Source organism: Fonsecaea monophora, assembly GCF_001642475.1.
Source record: "Fonsecaea monophora strain CBS 269.37 chromosome Unknown Scaff67, whole genome shotgun sequence".
Taxonomy (NCBI): Eukaryota; Fungi; Ascomycota; class Eurotiomycetes; order Chaetothyriales; family Herpotrichiellaceae; genus Fonsecaea; species Fonsecaea monophora.
The window spans coordinates 98,785-113,233 of NW_019173998.1; the positions used below are offsets into that span (position 1 = coordinate 98,785).

The 14,449-nt window shown below is 54.5% G+C and overlaps 5 protein-coding genes across 5 annotated transcripts; 2 read left to right on the plus strand and 3 right to left on the minus strand.

Moving 5' to 3' along the window:
• Window positions 1-1,160: 1,160 nt before the first annotated feature.
• AYO21_08079 (hypothetical protein) lies at window positions 1,161-2,342 on the plus strand (the record flags this gene model as incomplete). Its single annotated transcript, XM_022658029.1, has 4 exons — window positions 1,161-1,342; window positions 1,400-1,691; window positions 1,752-1,958; window positions 2,013-2,342. The coding sequence occupies 4 exons, from the start codon at window positions 1,161-1,163 to the stop codon at window positions 2,340-2,342; spliced, it is 1,011 nt and encodes a 336-aa protein (XP_022509668.1).
• Window positions 2,343-3,455: 1,113 nt separating this feature from the next.
• On the minus strand, window positions 3,456-5,246 carry AYO21_08080 (hypothetical protein; the record flags this gene model as incomplete). Its single annotated transcript, XM_022658030.1, has 4 exons — window positions 3,456-3,797; window positions 3,879-4,241; window positions 4,351-4,666; window positions 4,735-5,246. The coding sequence occupies 4 exons, from the start codon at window positions 5,244-5,246 to the stop codon at window positions 3,456-3,458; spliced, it is 1,533 nt and encodes a 510-aa protein (XP_022509669.1).
• A 799-nt stretch (window positions 5,247-6,045) lies between these two features.
• AYO21_08081 (hypothetical protein) lies at window positions 6,046-8,360 on the minus strand (the record flags this gene model as incomplete). The annotated part of the gene is made up of 3 exons (XM_022658031.1): window positions 6,046-7,086; window positions 7,144-8,214; window positions 8,268-8,360. 3 exons carry the CDS (start codon window positions 8,358-8,360, stop codon window positions 6,046-6,048), a joined length of 2,205 nt encoding a protein of 734 aa, XP_022509670.1.
• A 2,173-nt stretch (window positions 8,361-10,533) lies between these two features.
• On the plus strand, window positions 10,534-12,408 carry AYO21_08082 (hypothetical protein; the record flags this gene model as incomplete). The annotated part of the gene is made up of 3 exons (XM_022658032.1): window positions 10,534-10,679; window positions 10,738-11,800; window positions 11,863-12,408. The coding sequence occupies 3 exons, from the start codon at window positions 10,534-10,536 to the stop codon at window positions 12,406-12,408; spliced, it is 1,755 nt and encodes a 584-aa protein (XP_022509671.1).
• Window positions 12,409-13,252: 844 nt separating this feature from the next.
• Window positions 13,253-14,143, minus strand: AYO21_08083 (hypothetical protein; the record flags this gene model as incomplete). Its single annotated transcript, XM_022658033.1, has 3 exons — window positions 13,253-13,282; window positions 13,345-13,507; window positions 13,575-14,143. The coding sequence occupies 3 exons, from the start codon at window positions 14,141-14,143 to the stop codon at window positions 13,253-13,255; spliced, it is 762 nt and encodes a 253-aa protein (XP_022509672.1).
• Between the last annotated feature and the right edge of the window lie 306 nt (window positions 14,144-14,449).

Sequence of the window (14,449 nt, forward strand, 5' to 3'; positions counted from 1 at the left end):
TGGCGTGGGATTAGCAACCGATGCCTAGATCTACCAAGACAGATGCGTGACAGACTGGGCGTTCAAATCAAGGCCAGACGCCTTCGTTAGATCTTCTCCCTGCTGCCAACACATATTGCCCTGGTTGATATACAGTCTCAAGAAGCTATGTAGACGCACTGTGGATGAGTGGCGCCTGACTTTGTAACTGTCAACAGCCAATCTGTTCGGTTGCCTTGAAGCATCGGGTTCATGCAGCTATAGGGGATGCTACTAGCATGGCTCTTGAACAAGGTTGGCATTTCTGGAAGACGAGGCTGCTGGTATTTGTTTGCTCCTCTTCGGATGTTCACCTGGTCTCCATCACACTACTCCATTTGTGAATGTTCGGCCACCTCTTTGACAACGGTTCCCGATGTCCATCCTTTGATTGGCGTGCCGCTGTCTGCGAGGCATCTGGTTAGGAGATCCCAGTAGGTCGGTATGGTGCGGGTCAAAGGAGGCGTCTGTCAGGTACAAGTCTCTCGTAGGTGTCCATGCAAGCAATAATTGACTGGTGGAGAAAGGACCAAAATGCAGGGCTCATCAGGCTAGCTGCAACTGGGGCAAGGAGGCGTGGGAGTACATCACTTTGGGCACGCGAGACGAAGAAGAGCTGATGTTGACCATGCACCCTTGGTTGCCATGCATGCATCCAGCAGTTTTTTTTTCGCCACGGCCTGGCATCTGACATGGGGCTTTGCGTCCTGCACTTGTCACCCACTCACCCACGGCTGGGGCCTTTGTTAATGTCCGTTAGTGTCACCGGATGTCATTTGCGCTTACCCTCTTTTGGTTCGCGTCCGTCCGTTTAGGCCCGCCGATTCGTCACTTCCGCGTCACTAAATGGATCCCACCGCTATTGCCGCTAAACAATTAATTTTCTCTCGGCCAGCAGTCAAAAAGGCCCCTTTGGAATTTCCCTTTCCTTTTTGTCTACTCATCAACCAGTTCATCCTTCGACTGATCACAACGCGAGCTCATCTTCAAACAATCCTTTGAATCTAGGGCACTTAGCTACCCTTTACACCCCTCCGTCAATTGATTCCCAAGGCAGCCCTTAGCTACCTGAGTCAAGTTCCCTTCCACAAGTCCCCATTTCAAACCACTTGTCAACAACACCAACTTGTGCCTCAGCCACAATGTCTTCTGCCGTAGACGCCTTAGCCGAAAACCTCAAGAACGCCAGCATCGAGGATACCTCTGCTGCCAACAACGAGAGCGTTCTGGCCTCCGCTGCCGAGGGCCGGCGTTTGTACATTGGGAATCTCGCATATGCGACCACTGAGGCGGAACTCAAGCAGTTCTTTTCTGGCTATGATGTGTAGGTGGCAACTTCTGGGCTTCTATCGCATCCATGTGCCTGACTTTGTTCCAACAGCGAGTCAACTTCAATCCCCGTCAACCCTCGCACCAACCGCCCAGTAGGCTATGCCTTTGTCGACCTCAAGACTGCAGAAGAGGCGGAAAAGGCGATCGAGAACCTCTCCGGCAAGGAGATTCTCGAGCGCAAAGTCTCTGTCCAGGTTGCTCGCAAGCCTGATCAGGCCACAACCCCTGAAGGTACTGCCGAAGGGGCAGACGCAGACCGAAAGAGATCCGCTGGTCGCGGTCGTGGTGGACGCGGACGTGGCCGGGGTGGTCGTGGTCGTGGAGGCGCAAGAGGCGCTGCTGTACGTGATGCGACAAATCATTTTGACCCTTCCGGAACCTGCTGACTGATTTCCTTGTAGGAGGGTGGTGCACCTGCCACTGACCTCGCAGAGAACCCTCTTCCCTTGACCGATGTCACTGCCGATGCCAACAAAGCCGCTCCTGCAGCTGATGCCAAGTCTCGCACTCCCCGTCCCCCCAAGCAACGTGGTCCCCCGGAAGATGGTATTCCATCAACCACCAAGGTCATGGTTGCCAACTTGCCCTACGACCTGAGCGAAGAAAAGGTAAGGACCCCATACCCCGTCGCAGTGATAGATTATGCTAACCCTTGTATTTAGCTCAAGGAACTCTTCGCCGCTTACCAACCCAGCTCTGCTAAGATCGCCCTGCGTCCCATCCCCCGATTCATGGTCAAGAAACTTGCGGCTCGCAACGAGCCTCGCAAAGGCCGTGGCTTTGGCTTCGTGACCCTGGCCTCGGAGGAGATGCAGAAGAAGGCTGTGGAGGAGATGAACGGCAAGCAGATCGAGGGTCGCGAAATCGCGGTCAAGGTCGCCATCGACAGCCCAGGAAAAGAAGATGGTGCTGGTGAAGCAGGTGAAGCCGGTGAAGCCACCGAGAACGGCACCAACGGCACGACTGAGGAGGTTGCTGCCGCTGCTGCCTAAGTGAAGAACATGAGCGCAAACATCGATCGACAAAAGCACAAGATGAAGGAAGGACGATATGCTTTTAGCAAGGCATACTTTTATTGGGAAGAGATGGGAAGGCTTAACTGCTTTTTCCAACTGCACCTTTGAAGAAGTGATGCCCGAGGCTGAAGTATCGGAACGACTAGTCAAGGGAGGTTGACGGATCAGCCCACACGACAACCATATCTTTTCTTGCCTCCGTGGCTGTATCTTCCAATACCTAATAATATTCCTACCAACAGCTCAGGCTATTGTTGCATTGTGTTTCGGATTGACTTGTTTTTAGACTGCTCATGGAAGGTGGAGGCAACCATCTGTAGAGGCTGGGGAATCTGGATGTGATGGTTCCTCCGTAGCGCGGCAAAGAGATGCAGCTCGCGCCTCGATCGACTTCATTTCATGCACGCTTATATGCTAGACACAGGAGACTAAGGAGGAGGCGTTCCGTTCCTCCATCCACTCGACGATCGAGGCCCACATTGCAGCATCGTCGGTTTTTGGATCGGAGTGGGTGGCGGACCGCTCCTCTCTTACTCTCCTCTCCCCACCGCCCACCCATTTCTGCCATGGTATGTTATCGGCCCACCAGCTGATCGAACAGTCGACCGAGGGAGATGTTTGTCGCTGATATACCAAATACGAAGCACAAGTACCTATGAGTGAATAGGGCGGTTGAGGGGCTGGCTGGCTGGTTGGTTTGACTTGGTTGCGCACTAGTCTACTAGACCACTAGCCCCTTTTTCGGGACAGCCTTGTCCGCAGAGTACATATGCCAGAGGTAGGGAGGGAGGAAGGAAACAGGGGAAGGGTAAAAGGGAAAAGGGAACGGAATACATGTATATGTACTTGTCGAGAATATTGATGCATTCCCCCTGTGTTTTGTTTTCATTGCCACTACCTAGAATCTCGCGTGCTAGTTATAAACGAGTGTCGTTGATCGTCACGTCACATATGAAAAAATAAACCATACTATATCTGTTTCATCCCACACATATACATCAACAAACCTAACCCACCTTTTCTCAACCTCTTCCTCACCGAGTCACCAGAGCTTTCTTTAGTGGAAAACAGACAACCCCCTGGCCAAACCTAGCCCGAGAACGACACCTGCTTGGGCGCCGCCAGCCCCATGTTGAAATACACCGTCTTGACGTGCGTGTAATTGTCGAGGGCCTCGCCGCCGAGCTCGCGCCCGATGCCGCTCTCCTTGTACCCGCCAAAGGGCATGCTCCAGTGCAAGAAGTTGAACATGTTGACCCAGGTGGTGCCGGCTTTGAGTTTTTTCGTGACGCGGAGCGCCCGCTGGTAGTCGTTGGTGTGGACGCCCGCGGCGAGGCCGTAGCTGGTGTCGTTGGCCGCGCGGAGGACTTCTTCCTCGCTACTGAATTTGGCGATGACGACGACGGGGCCGAAGATTTCTTCTTTCACGATCTGGAACCCCCGAGTCAGCGTTTGCGGGCAGGAGAACCGGGGGGGTTTTCGTTTTGGAGTGGAGGGTTATGCTTTACTTACCTTCATCTCCGGAGTGACATCTGTAAAGATGGTCGGCTCGATAAAGTACCCGCCGTCCTTGGAGATGGCGTGTCCGCCCAGATGCAGCGTCGCCCCCTCTTGTCGGCCCACGTCAATGTACCCCAGGATCTTCTCGTACTGGGACTTGTTGATCTGCGGCCCTTGGTCCGTCTGGTCGCTAAAGTTGCTGCCGACCTTGACGGCGGCCAACTTTGCGGTAAAGGCCGCGAGGAAGGCGTCGTAAATGTCCTCGTGCACGTAGATGCGCGTCCCCGCGTGGCATACCTGGCCGGCGTGGAAGTCGATGCCCAGGACGGACCAGTCGACGGCTTTTTCCAGGTCGGCGTCGGGGAATACGATGTTCTGTGGTTGGGCAGTCGTCAGCTTCTCGCTGGGGGCAAAAAGGCCAAAAAATAAAAGGAAAGAAAGAGAACAACCACAGCCGACGAGGGAAGGGGGTCGTCTAGCTTACCGGGCTTTTACCACCAAGCTCCAAAGTGACCTTTTTCAAATTCGACGAAGCGGCCGCCTTCATAATCACGCGTCCAGTCGCGGTCGACCCCGTAAAGGCGACCTTGTCGACGTCCATGTGGTTCGCAATCGCCGCGCCCACGGTGGGCCCAAACCCGGACACCAGGTTGACCGTGCCAGCCGGGAACCCAGCTTCGCGGATGAGCTCGCACATCTTGAGGGCCGACAAGGGGGTGCTTTCGGCGGACTTGATCACGACCGTGTTGCCCGTGGCCAAGGCCGGGGCGATCTTCCAGATGAACATCATCAGGGGGAAGCTGTTCGGAGCGGTTAGTTGAGTTTCTTCTTGTCTGCTGTCACGAGAAATGGGTAAGGAAAAACGTACTTCCACGGGATGATCTGGCCGCACACCCCGATGGGCTCTCTGACCGTGTACGTGAACGTGCCCGGGACGGTGGCCGAGGTGCGTCCATAGACCTTGTCCGCCCAGGAGGCGTAGTACCTCAACGTGCCGATCGAGCCAGGGAGGTCGACGGTCGAGACCTGGTTGAGCGTGTTGCCGCTGTCGGCCATTTCGACGGCGAGGATCTCATCCCGGTGCGTCTCCATCAGGTCCGCCAGGCGCTGCAGCAGCGATCCCCGCCACGCCGGGTCCGAGTCAGCCCAGCCTCCATCAAACGCCCTCCTGGCCGCTCTGACGGCCACGTCGACATCCTCGGCCTGACCCTCTTGGATGGAGAGGATCACTTTTCCCGTGCTGGGGTCTTCGACCTCGAACGTCTTCCCTCCGATTGCGTTGACGAATTCGTTGTCGATAAAGAGACCTGTCGGGATCGAGATGTCTTTGCCGTGGATGGCGACGGTGACGGATTTGGCGGGTGTGCTGGCAGCAGACATGGCGAATGGGGGAGTGGTGGTTTGTGTGTGATTGATTTTGGTTGTCCTTGCGATTTGGTTGTCCGATTGACAAGTGTGTTGTCGAATATAGAGATACTGGGTACGAGATGAGACATCCCTGCCTTATATATAGATGTTTTTTCTGCATGAAGAGCAGTCCGCAACATCCAGACGCCAGTGTCAACCGCCTACATGGTGACGGGCCTAGCCGTTACCCCAGAGAGGAGGGATGTAGGAGGAGGAGGAGGAGGAGGAAGAGAGAGAGAGGAATGATAGGACCACGGAGACGGAGAGACGGGCCACCGCCGTCGATGAACCGATGAGTTGGTCATGTCCCGATACAGTGCTCAGTACTCAGTACCTCGTACATACTCGTGAGTCGTCAATCTTGATACTCGATCCAAAAGCGGAAGAGCTCGGCGACAGTTCGGCGGATCCTTGGCAGCAGCGGGATTCCGTTTCTTTCCTGCCAGGCAGAGTCGGAGTCTTCCGCATCTGTCTAGACATGAATGACGTTGGTATACGGTTCACATGGTCTATTGTACGTAGTCATTGGTAAAGTGAGTGAGAAGGCCGTTGTCGCTGAATAATATCTCTTCCGAACATATTTCTCAGAAGCCACACAAGGCCGAAACGGACGACTTCTGTGGACCGTCCAATACTGCCTGGCCTTCACGGTCACAATGCCTCGTTCATGTGATTGATATTGTCCGCGTTGAAACTAATCAGTCGAGTCTGCTCCATAACCTGCCTTGACAATAACAGTATCTGTAAGAAGGTATGCTTTTTGGGAACAAGTCTACTGAATAATCTGCTCAAACCCCTGGAGGCCGTTGGCAAAGAAATTTTGCATCACTTCGTCCACGCTGGGATACGAGTACTCGTCCGTCATCTGGGCGTTATTGATATTGCCATCCCCACCAAATCCCATAAAGTACGACAACATGTCGGTGGTGTTGAACGAGTCGGCGTGCGTCTCGTAAATCGGAGACATATACACGCTGTCTAGATTCCCGTTGTCGAGTTGGAGTGTCGGAAAGTCCGTTTGAGGGACGAGATCCGCGTTAGGGATATCTGCTCGTTGTTCAACCCCTGTAGTCGTGGAGATGGGCGGCGTGGGTGGTGGTCTCGCCTGAACTTTGAGGCTTTGCGTTCCATAGAATCTTGAGGTAAATCTCGACATGGTCGCGGCCGAGATGCGGTCCAGCACATCTCGACTCCTCCTCGCCTCGGGCCAATACTCTCCCGTCGCGCTGAGGACGTCAGAGGTAGTTTTGAGCGCCCTCATAAGCGTGTCGACGTCCACTTCGTCGGCAACTCCGTCGGGCGTCCACACGCAGTAGAACATGGTGATGACACAGAGAAAGAGCGAATGGACGCTAATCCAACTGTAATGGAGCTTGTTGGCGGCATAAAGCTCGTAGTAGAGCTTACTGCAGGCCATGGCACTGGCGAAGCATTCACGCAGCGCCGCCTTGGTGGGATGCTGGAAAACAGGGTTCGGTCGGAGAACCAGCATGACCAACTCGTGGTATTTGATCTCGCAGATGTGGTTGACGTAGTCCCGTTCGCTAGCTGCTGGATGTCGTGGGATCTCCTCCTTCCATCTCCGAAGTCGATTCAATATCTCCTCTTTCCATTGGACGAGGTCAGTAGTAGCTGGTTGCGTGTAGGGCGGATATTGTCGGCCAGTGCAGTACAAAACACATTTTATCTCCGAGTTGAGTCTCGCCAGCTTGAAGAGGTGGATTGCACTGGATAGGTTTGTTAGGGAGTCGTTCCTGTCCTCGGCCCGGGTCTGGGTGCGATCAGGGTCGCTGTCATTAATGTCCAACGGTAACTGTAGCAGTTAATCCTGGTCGAGGAAACCGCAAATGGTTAGGGATGCATAACTCACCCTCAGGTCGCATTGCTCGTCCATTAACCCAAGTGGTCTTCCCATGAGAGTGCACAAGGCGCGATCAATTGTGTAGACACACCAAAAGACCCTGGTTCGTAGCTCTTGCTGGGGCGCAGAAAACAGGTTTCCTGGGGCGTTGCGTTGCAGGCCCAACTCAATTGTCCACGCCAGACAATGGTAATGCAGAGCCCAGAGACTCAAGCCAGACGAGGGGTTGTTCATGGCATACATCTGCAGAAGCAAGATGCACTGTATCCCTGTCAAAGACGCCCTCTGAAAGATGCTGTCGAGCCGAGCCATGGCAGAAGCGCAATAACCTTCAGCACACAGGGGTATTTTTACTCGACGTGCCAGGATCGTCGCACCAATGGCGAGCACCATGAACACCTGGAACTCGGAGGTTGGGCCGACCTCGACACCGTCATACAGCTTGTCGAGGATTTCCATATACGTCGGCTCATGCAGGAAGGGAAATTGGAGATGGACCGTGTCAAAGTATGCTTGCGACAACCACCGCGCGTGTCTCTGGTCCGGCGGGAGGTCTTGAGGTCGAACCACCAGGAGATCGGCGGGGATGGAAAAGCCATCTTTGGCAGGTCCAAGAGAGTGCTGTTTCTCGACCTGAATCTTGCGTCCTAGTCCTGCTAAGACGAATTTGGTGAAGAACAACCCGCTGGACGGGCCCAAGTAGCGGAGATCTGCTCCCGTGGTGACCGAGACGAGACCAATCTGACGAGTTATATCGTTGAGGGACCCGTCTTCGGGAGAATAGGTGTCGGAGACTCCATCGTCCTGCTGAGGTTGAGGCAGCCGACCAGACTCCTTTGGCGGACCACCTGGTGTGCTATGGCACTGATCCTGCGGGCCTCCATCTAGATCGACGCTGGGCACATGTTCCCGTACAATGGATTCCAGCCAAGCGATTCGGGCTTTCAAGTCTTGCACATAGCTGATGGGCGAACGGGTTAGTGCTGCTTGTGGTCCGTTATGCACCACATGGCTCACCTTCGAGGGATATCGCGAGATGTTCCTCCGCCCACGCACGGGGTCCCTGCTTTTCGGCATGCACTACAGGCTGGCAATGCCCCGTCGCAGCGGATCTTCCTTTTTTGACAACGCACGCAAGCGGCACTGATGCGAGACCGTGCTTTGAAGGCTCGTGGTGGAATTTGGCCCGTGGAGACATCAGGTCTCTCTACTGCGGCGTCGTCCATATTGGCTTGTGCATGGTAGAAGCAGCATGTAGACGGATGCTACCCGCTTTAACATGGCGTGGAGGATACTTTCCCGCCAGGCTGCGGAAGGGCCGATTTGTCAGAATGGACATGTGCAATTATGGTGGTGATATCATAGCTATCGGGCACTGTTTGATGGACTTGGGTGAGGCTGAAGCCGAGGCGGGCCATGGTCCGAGAAAACACCATTGAGGGTGGCGCGGGGATTAGTATGGTAGATTCAGCGCTTGATCAATTATTCAGCAAGTTGTCGGTTGGTGGAGGGGGAATGCTGAAGTGAAGATTTACAAGTAAGAGGGGCGCAGTTACCACCAGGGTGAGGGGAATCGTTGGGGTTTCGAGCATACAATTACCTCGCAGACCTGCCCTGGACCGATGCTTTAGGGGCTAGAAACACGCCTGGAAATAGGGGTTGGGGGTAGTTCTAGGCACTGTCGGGGCCTTGCTTTAGAGGGCTCCGACTACCTACGGCGGGAGTTGGAACGGTCATGTTTGTGAGGCGCTTTTCACTTCTTGAACCATCCCTGATCAACACTGCAAACACCACAAATTAACTGTGCAATGCTAAACAATCCTCCATCAATTGCTCGGACATTCCCACCATATGCGACAATGGTGTCTTCGTTACTCATCACACTGCATCGAGTGATCAACGGCGAGCAGCATGAGACCCCCAATGGCTCCTCGCACGAAGGCTCACCCCTCTGTCGCTGACTCTTACCTAGGCCCTCCTAGGCATTCCGAAACTCGCCTCGCTCTTGCTTCACCGGGTAAAGGTGGGTGGGTTGACCATGATTTCCGGGCCGGGTAAAGGTGGGCGACGAGTCCCAGGCATTTCGCTACTACAATCATCCAGAGACAGCGAGTAGGAAGCCACCCAGCCAGTCTAAGCCCAGGGGTCCATTTAGGACATATTCACCGACCAAAATTATTCGCGAATCTTTTTACCTCGTGTCCTAAACCTCATATCAAATCAAGAGACCGGATAGACACCGGGGTAAAGGTATGTACAGCATACAAGGATTCATTCCCAATGGACAATGTAGTTGGCGCAACTCCTGTGGCCACTCGACATCCGTCCAACAAACGCGCCCATGGCTTGATGGGGAGAAAAGTGCAGAATCGCGAGTCATTGACGTCTTTACCGACTGTCCCTTGTCACTCCCTGGAGCACACCTACCTCCAGAGATATCGTCCATGGTATCATCACACCCGACGGCCAACAACTCAAGCTTTCCGGCTGACGGGGAGTCGCGGGTGCTATTGGCATCAGATCATCTGGTGGACCAGGCAAAATGTGATCCGTGCGAGAGACACATCTCAGCAACAGGTAGTTAGACTATGCGAGTGCCCCTACTACACATGCAACAGGAAAATTTCCAGTGCCCGGTGATTGGCAGAGCAACACCGACTGACGTATGATTGGCATTCAGCGCAACACCAAAATCGCTTGCTGCGAGGCTGAAGTCTGCCATGTCAAGAAGCCAGGACCATGCCTGGAACAGTGGATCCACGGATGAATAATACATCTGGAGGAGATACTAAATTCCTCAGGTTGAGCCGAAACCTTCAGCTCGTGCGAATGCATGTTAGGCTGTGGAGGAATGGTTTGCTCTTCCTGTACAGCTCGTACGAATGGTGACTTGGGACCGGTTCTGCTGAACACCCTTGCACATCAACCGAGACAACTCTGAGCTTCATGTCCAAGCGGAAAGACCGGCTTCTCCATGTTCAAGTTACTCCTGACGCGCAAGCTGGTACCAGCCCTGTCCTCATCCGCACTGTCTAGCCCCTATCGAGACACTCTGGAGCCGACCACTGTCCAAGGGCTCATCCATTTGCCAACCCTGAGGGCGTCTGCATCTAACAACATCATCGGTTGGTGTAAATCATCCCTGTGAATTGGTGGCTGGGACCAAAACGTTTCCAAAAGACGCATGGACAACGACATCATGTCTGGTCCGTCAAACTTACATCGGATAGCGTCTGATACACGCTCTCACCAGCCTTCGAGGTATATAGAGAGTCTTCCCATCCAAGCAGCTCACATTCGATTCACTCACAGTCCATTGCCCTCTTCCCCTCGATTCCATTAGCAATAATCCACCTGACACAGCCATACCCAGAAAGAATCCTCCTTGTACTAATCACAATGGTTCACCCAGCCACAGCTCCCAAAGGTGCCCCTCAAGCCTTCGACTTCATCGTCGTCGGTGGTGGCACTGCTGGCTGTGTTGTTGCTGGTCGTCTGGCTGAGAATCCCAAGGTCTCAATACTCGTTATTGAAGCTGGTATCAAGTACGTCGATGGCCCCATCAACCCCGTGGCTTCAACCTTTGTTGCTGACCCGAAGTAGTAACACTAGCGAAATCCCCGAGATCTCTACCCCAGCCCGTGCCTTTGAGCTGCGCGGCAGTCAATATGACTGGGGTTACAAAACCACCATGATCAACCGACCAGACTACACCCGAGTTGAGAAGCCCAACACTCGTGGTAAGATGCTCGGTGGCAGCAGTGGTGGCAACTACTATACATGGGTTCGTGGCAGCGCAGCCACCTTCGATGACTGGGCCGAGTATGGCACAGACGAGTGGAACTGGGAGAACACCAAAGCATACTTCAACAAGTCGACGACATACCACGACGACGACAACCTCTACCCCACCGATCTTGCAAAGATTGGCAATTTGGGTGGGCCCCTTCACATCTCGCATTCCGACTTGATTCCGGAGCTCAAGCCTTTCCGGGATGCTCTTGAGACGGCATGGGTCAGCAAGGGCCAGGAGCTTACCTCCGACGTCTACAGCGGCACCCAAAAGGGTCTGTTCAAGTGCGTCAACTCCATCTACAAGGGTGTCCGATCTACCGCCGCAGTCTTCCTCGAGGGCAAGCCAAACGTGACGCTCATGTCCTCGACCATCTCCAAGAAGCTTGTCTTTGAAGGCAACAAGGCTGTTGGTGTAACCGTCATCGGCCCTGACGGTCAAGACTACACCTTCCGTGCCAAGTACGAGGTCATTGTCTCACAAGGAGTGTTTGAATCACCCAAGCTCCTCATGCTTTCGGGCATCGGCCCCAAGGAACACCTCGAGTCCAAGGGTATCAAGACCCTCGTCGACTCGCAGCACGTGGGCCAGAATCTCCTGGACCACCCCATCCTGTCCCACGTCTTCAAGATCAAGGACGGCTACGGCTTGGACAGCCATCTCCTGCGTGCCGGTCCTCAGAAGGACGGTGCCGTCGCCGCCTACCGCAAGGACCGTACCGGCCCGTACAGCAGCGGTCTGCTTGAACTGGTTGCCTTTCCCCGTGCGGACGAATGGTTCGAGACATCCAAAGAGTACCGGGAGTACAAGGCCAAGAACGGCGGAGTTGACCCCTTTGGGCCTGGCGGACAGCCACACTTTGAGGTTGACTTTGTGGCAAGTATCCTTCCCCAAAGGCTCTCTTCCAGCATATCGCTAACATAATGCCTGCGTAGCCCATGTTCTGTGACGCCTTCCAATGGCATTTCCCGACCCCTCCACAGGGTGACTACCTGACTGTGATTGTGGACTTGATGCGCCCTCTGTCGCGCAACGGCGAGGTCAAGCTCAACTCGACCGACCCGAAGGAGCAGCCATACGTCAACATCAACTTCTTTTCGCACGACCTGGACCTGATCGCGCTGCGCGAGGGTGTGCGCATGATCGACGACATCGTCATGAACGGCGAGGGCATGAAGGACATTATCGAGGGCGACTACCCCTGGCCCATGCCGCGCAACTCGGACGAGGCCATGATCCGTCAGATCTTGGAGCGTTCGCAGACGGGCTTCCACCCGTGTGGTACCGCGCGCTTGAGCAAAGACATCCAGCAGGGTGTGGTCAACCCCAAGCTGCAGGTCCACGGCACCTCGGGCCTGCGCGTCATCGACGCCTCGGTCTTCCCCGTCATTCCTGACTGCCGCATCCAGAACGACGTTTACATGGTGGCTGAGAAGGGAGCTGACATGATCAAGGCGGAGTACCCGAGCCTCTACAAATGATGTGAGTGCAGCACATGGGGCACCACTTTGAGGGCGGGGTGGGCAGTAGTTAGCACGAGATATTGGGAAAGTTATAGTAATGAATGCCCTTGGGTAGTTGTTTATGGTCTTGAGAGATGGAGGGGTGACACCCAACAAATATAGTAAAAAATGAAATGAAATGTCGTCCATGTCCAACCTATCAGGAGGCAGTGGTTTAAGCTGAGACCCTGTTCCCCAGTGCCCCCTCGCTCTTCTATAAGTCTAAGCCCATAGCTCGCTGCGAGCTTCCTCAAAGACAGCAGAATGAGCGAATACTTGACCGACTGACAGACGCTACAGCGATAGAGAAGGTAGCGGGGATGGAGTGAGCGGCGAGATGCCACAAGCAGCTAGGTTGGCTTGTTAGCTAAATCGTCCTCGCTTGCTTACCATATTATTTTTGTACGGTAAAAAGACCCGCCCTCAAAGCGACCTGTTGAGTGAGCGCGAAAACTACTCAAGATGGCTAGAAAGCCCGTGAAGACCTTGGAGGAGCTATCGAGAGTGGAGAGAATAGCATAGCGTGACTCTGTCACAAGCTGACCAATCATATGTCTGAATCCACCCAGCCACCAGCCAATCAAGTATATTGCCCTTTTTGGAAACTCTTGGCCCGTATATACACACTGTCTCCGCTTCGTCCAACAGGATTATATCCAAGTATATACCCCCGAGTCATACTCATCCCTTGCTATTTCTATGCAGCAAAGGGAGAGAGGCCACTTGAGTTGGACACATGACGGAGCAACACCGGCACTCAGCCTTGCCAGCCGGGCATGCCTCTGAGGACCCTTTGTCGTCCTCGCTTTCCCAGGAGCGATGGTCACGAATATCCACCGTCAACATTGATGACCTACACAGATAGCGAATGTAAGTGCCCCATCTACTCTGACACACCTGCCACTGGAGACTTACCGCGCCTGTTATGTAGCTGGCTTCCTGACTCAGGAGGAAGACAATCAGCCTTGCGACTTCGTCTGGCTCGCCGATCCGCTTCAACGCCGTCCTGACGCCCATTGCATCGTATAGTTCCTGGTCGGTACCTATGGCCTGCGTCAAAGGCGTTCGGATCATGCCCCTGTCCACACGTCAGTATCTTCTTTTCCCACCACACTTTCGTTGGTATTGAGGAAGGGCCCACTCACGGAGCGACCGCATTCACGCGAATGCCTCGAGCCCCGGCTTCCTGCGCGGCGATCCTACTCAGGCTGAGCACGCCGGCCTTGCTGACGCAGTACGGCCCCAGGAACGGCCAGGCCTGTTGACCCGCGATGCTGCCGGCGTTGACTATGGAGCTCCCGTCCTCGAGGACCTTGAGCTCGACACGCAGACAGTTTTTGACCCCGTTGAGGTTCACGCCGAGGAGGGTGTCCCAGTCCTCGTCGGGCACGACGTCCAACGCGTGCCCCTTGCCCTTGAGGCCCTGGCTCCCCACGATCCCGGCCATGTTGGCCGCCCCGTGCAGGGCGCCGAAGTGCTCTCGCGCCGCGGTGATGGCGCTCTCCACCCCCGCGGCGTCCCGCACGTCGACCGACAGGGCGAGTCCGCGGACGCCCAGCGCCTCGACTTCGGCCAGCGTGTCGTCGGGTTTGCGCAGGTCGAGCAGCGCCAGGTTTGCGCCTTGTCTTGCGAGTAGATTGGCCGTCTTGCGGCCCATGCCTGACGCGGCGCCCGTGATCAGGAACGTCTTGTCTTTTAGATCACTGTACGACATTTTTTTGGGTGTTTTCTTTCTGTACCAGGCTTTTGCTAGGTAAACGTGCTGATTGTTTTTTTTTTTCTTCTAAACTGTGTGTATGTGGGTATGTGGTTTTGTCTGTGTGTATGTGTTCCTGGTAAAACAAAACCTCCCCTTTCACACTACTACTCGCTACGAAGAAAAAAAGTTCGCACAGACTTATTGGGGTTGTTTCGTTTTCCGGAGATTCAACCCCAGACAACCATCGAATCTCCTCGGATCTCGCTCCCCAGATCTCCGAAATGGAACACGCCAAACACAAAACATGGATTCCTCGGAGAT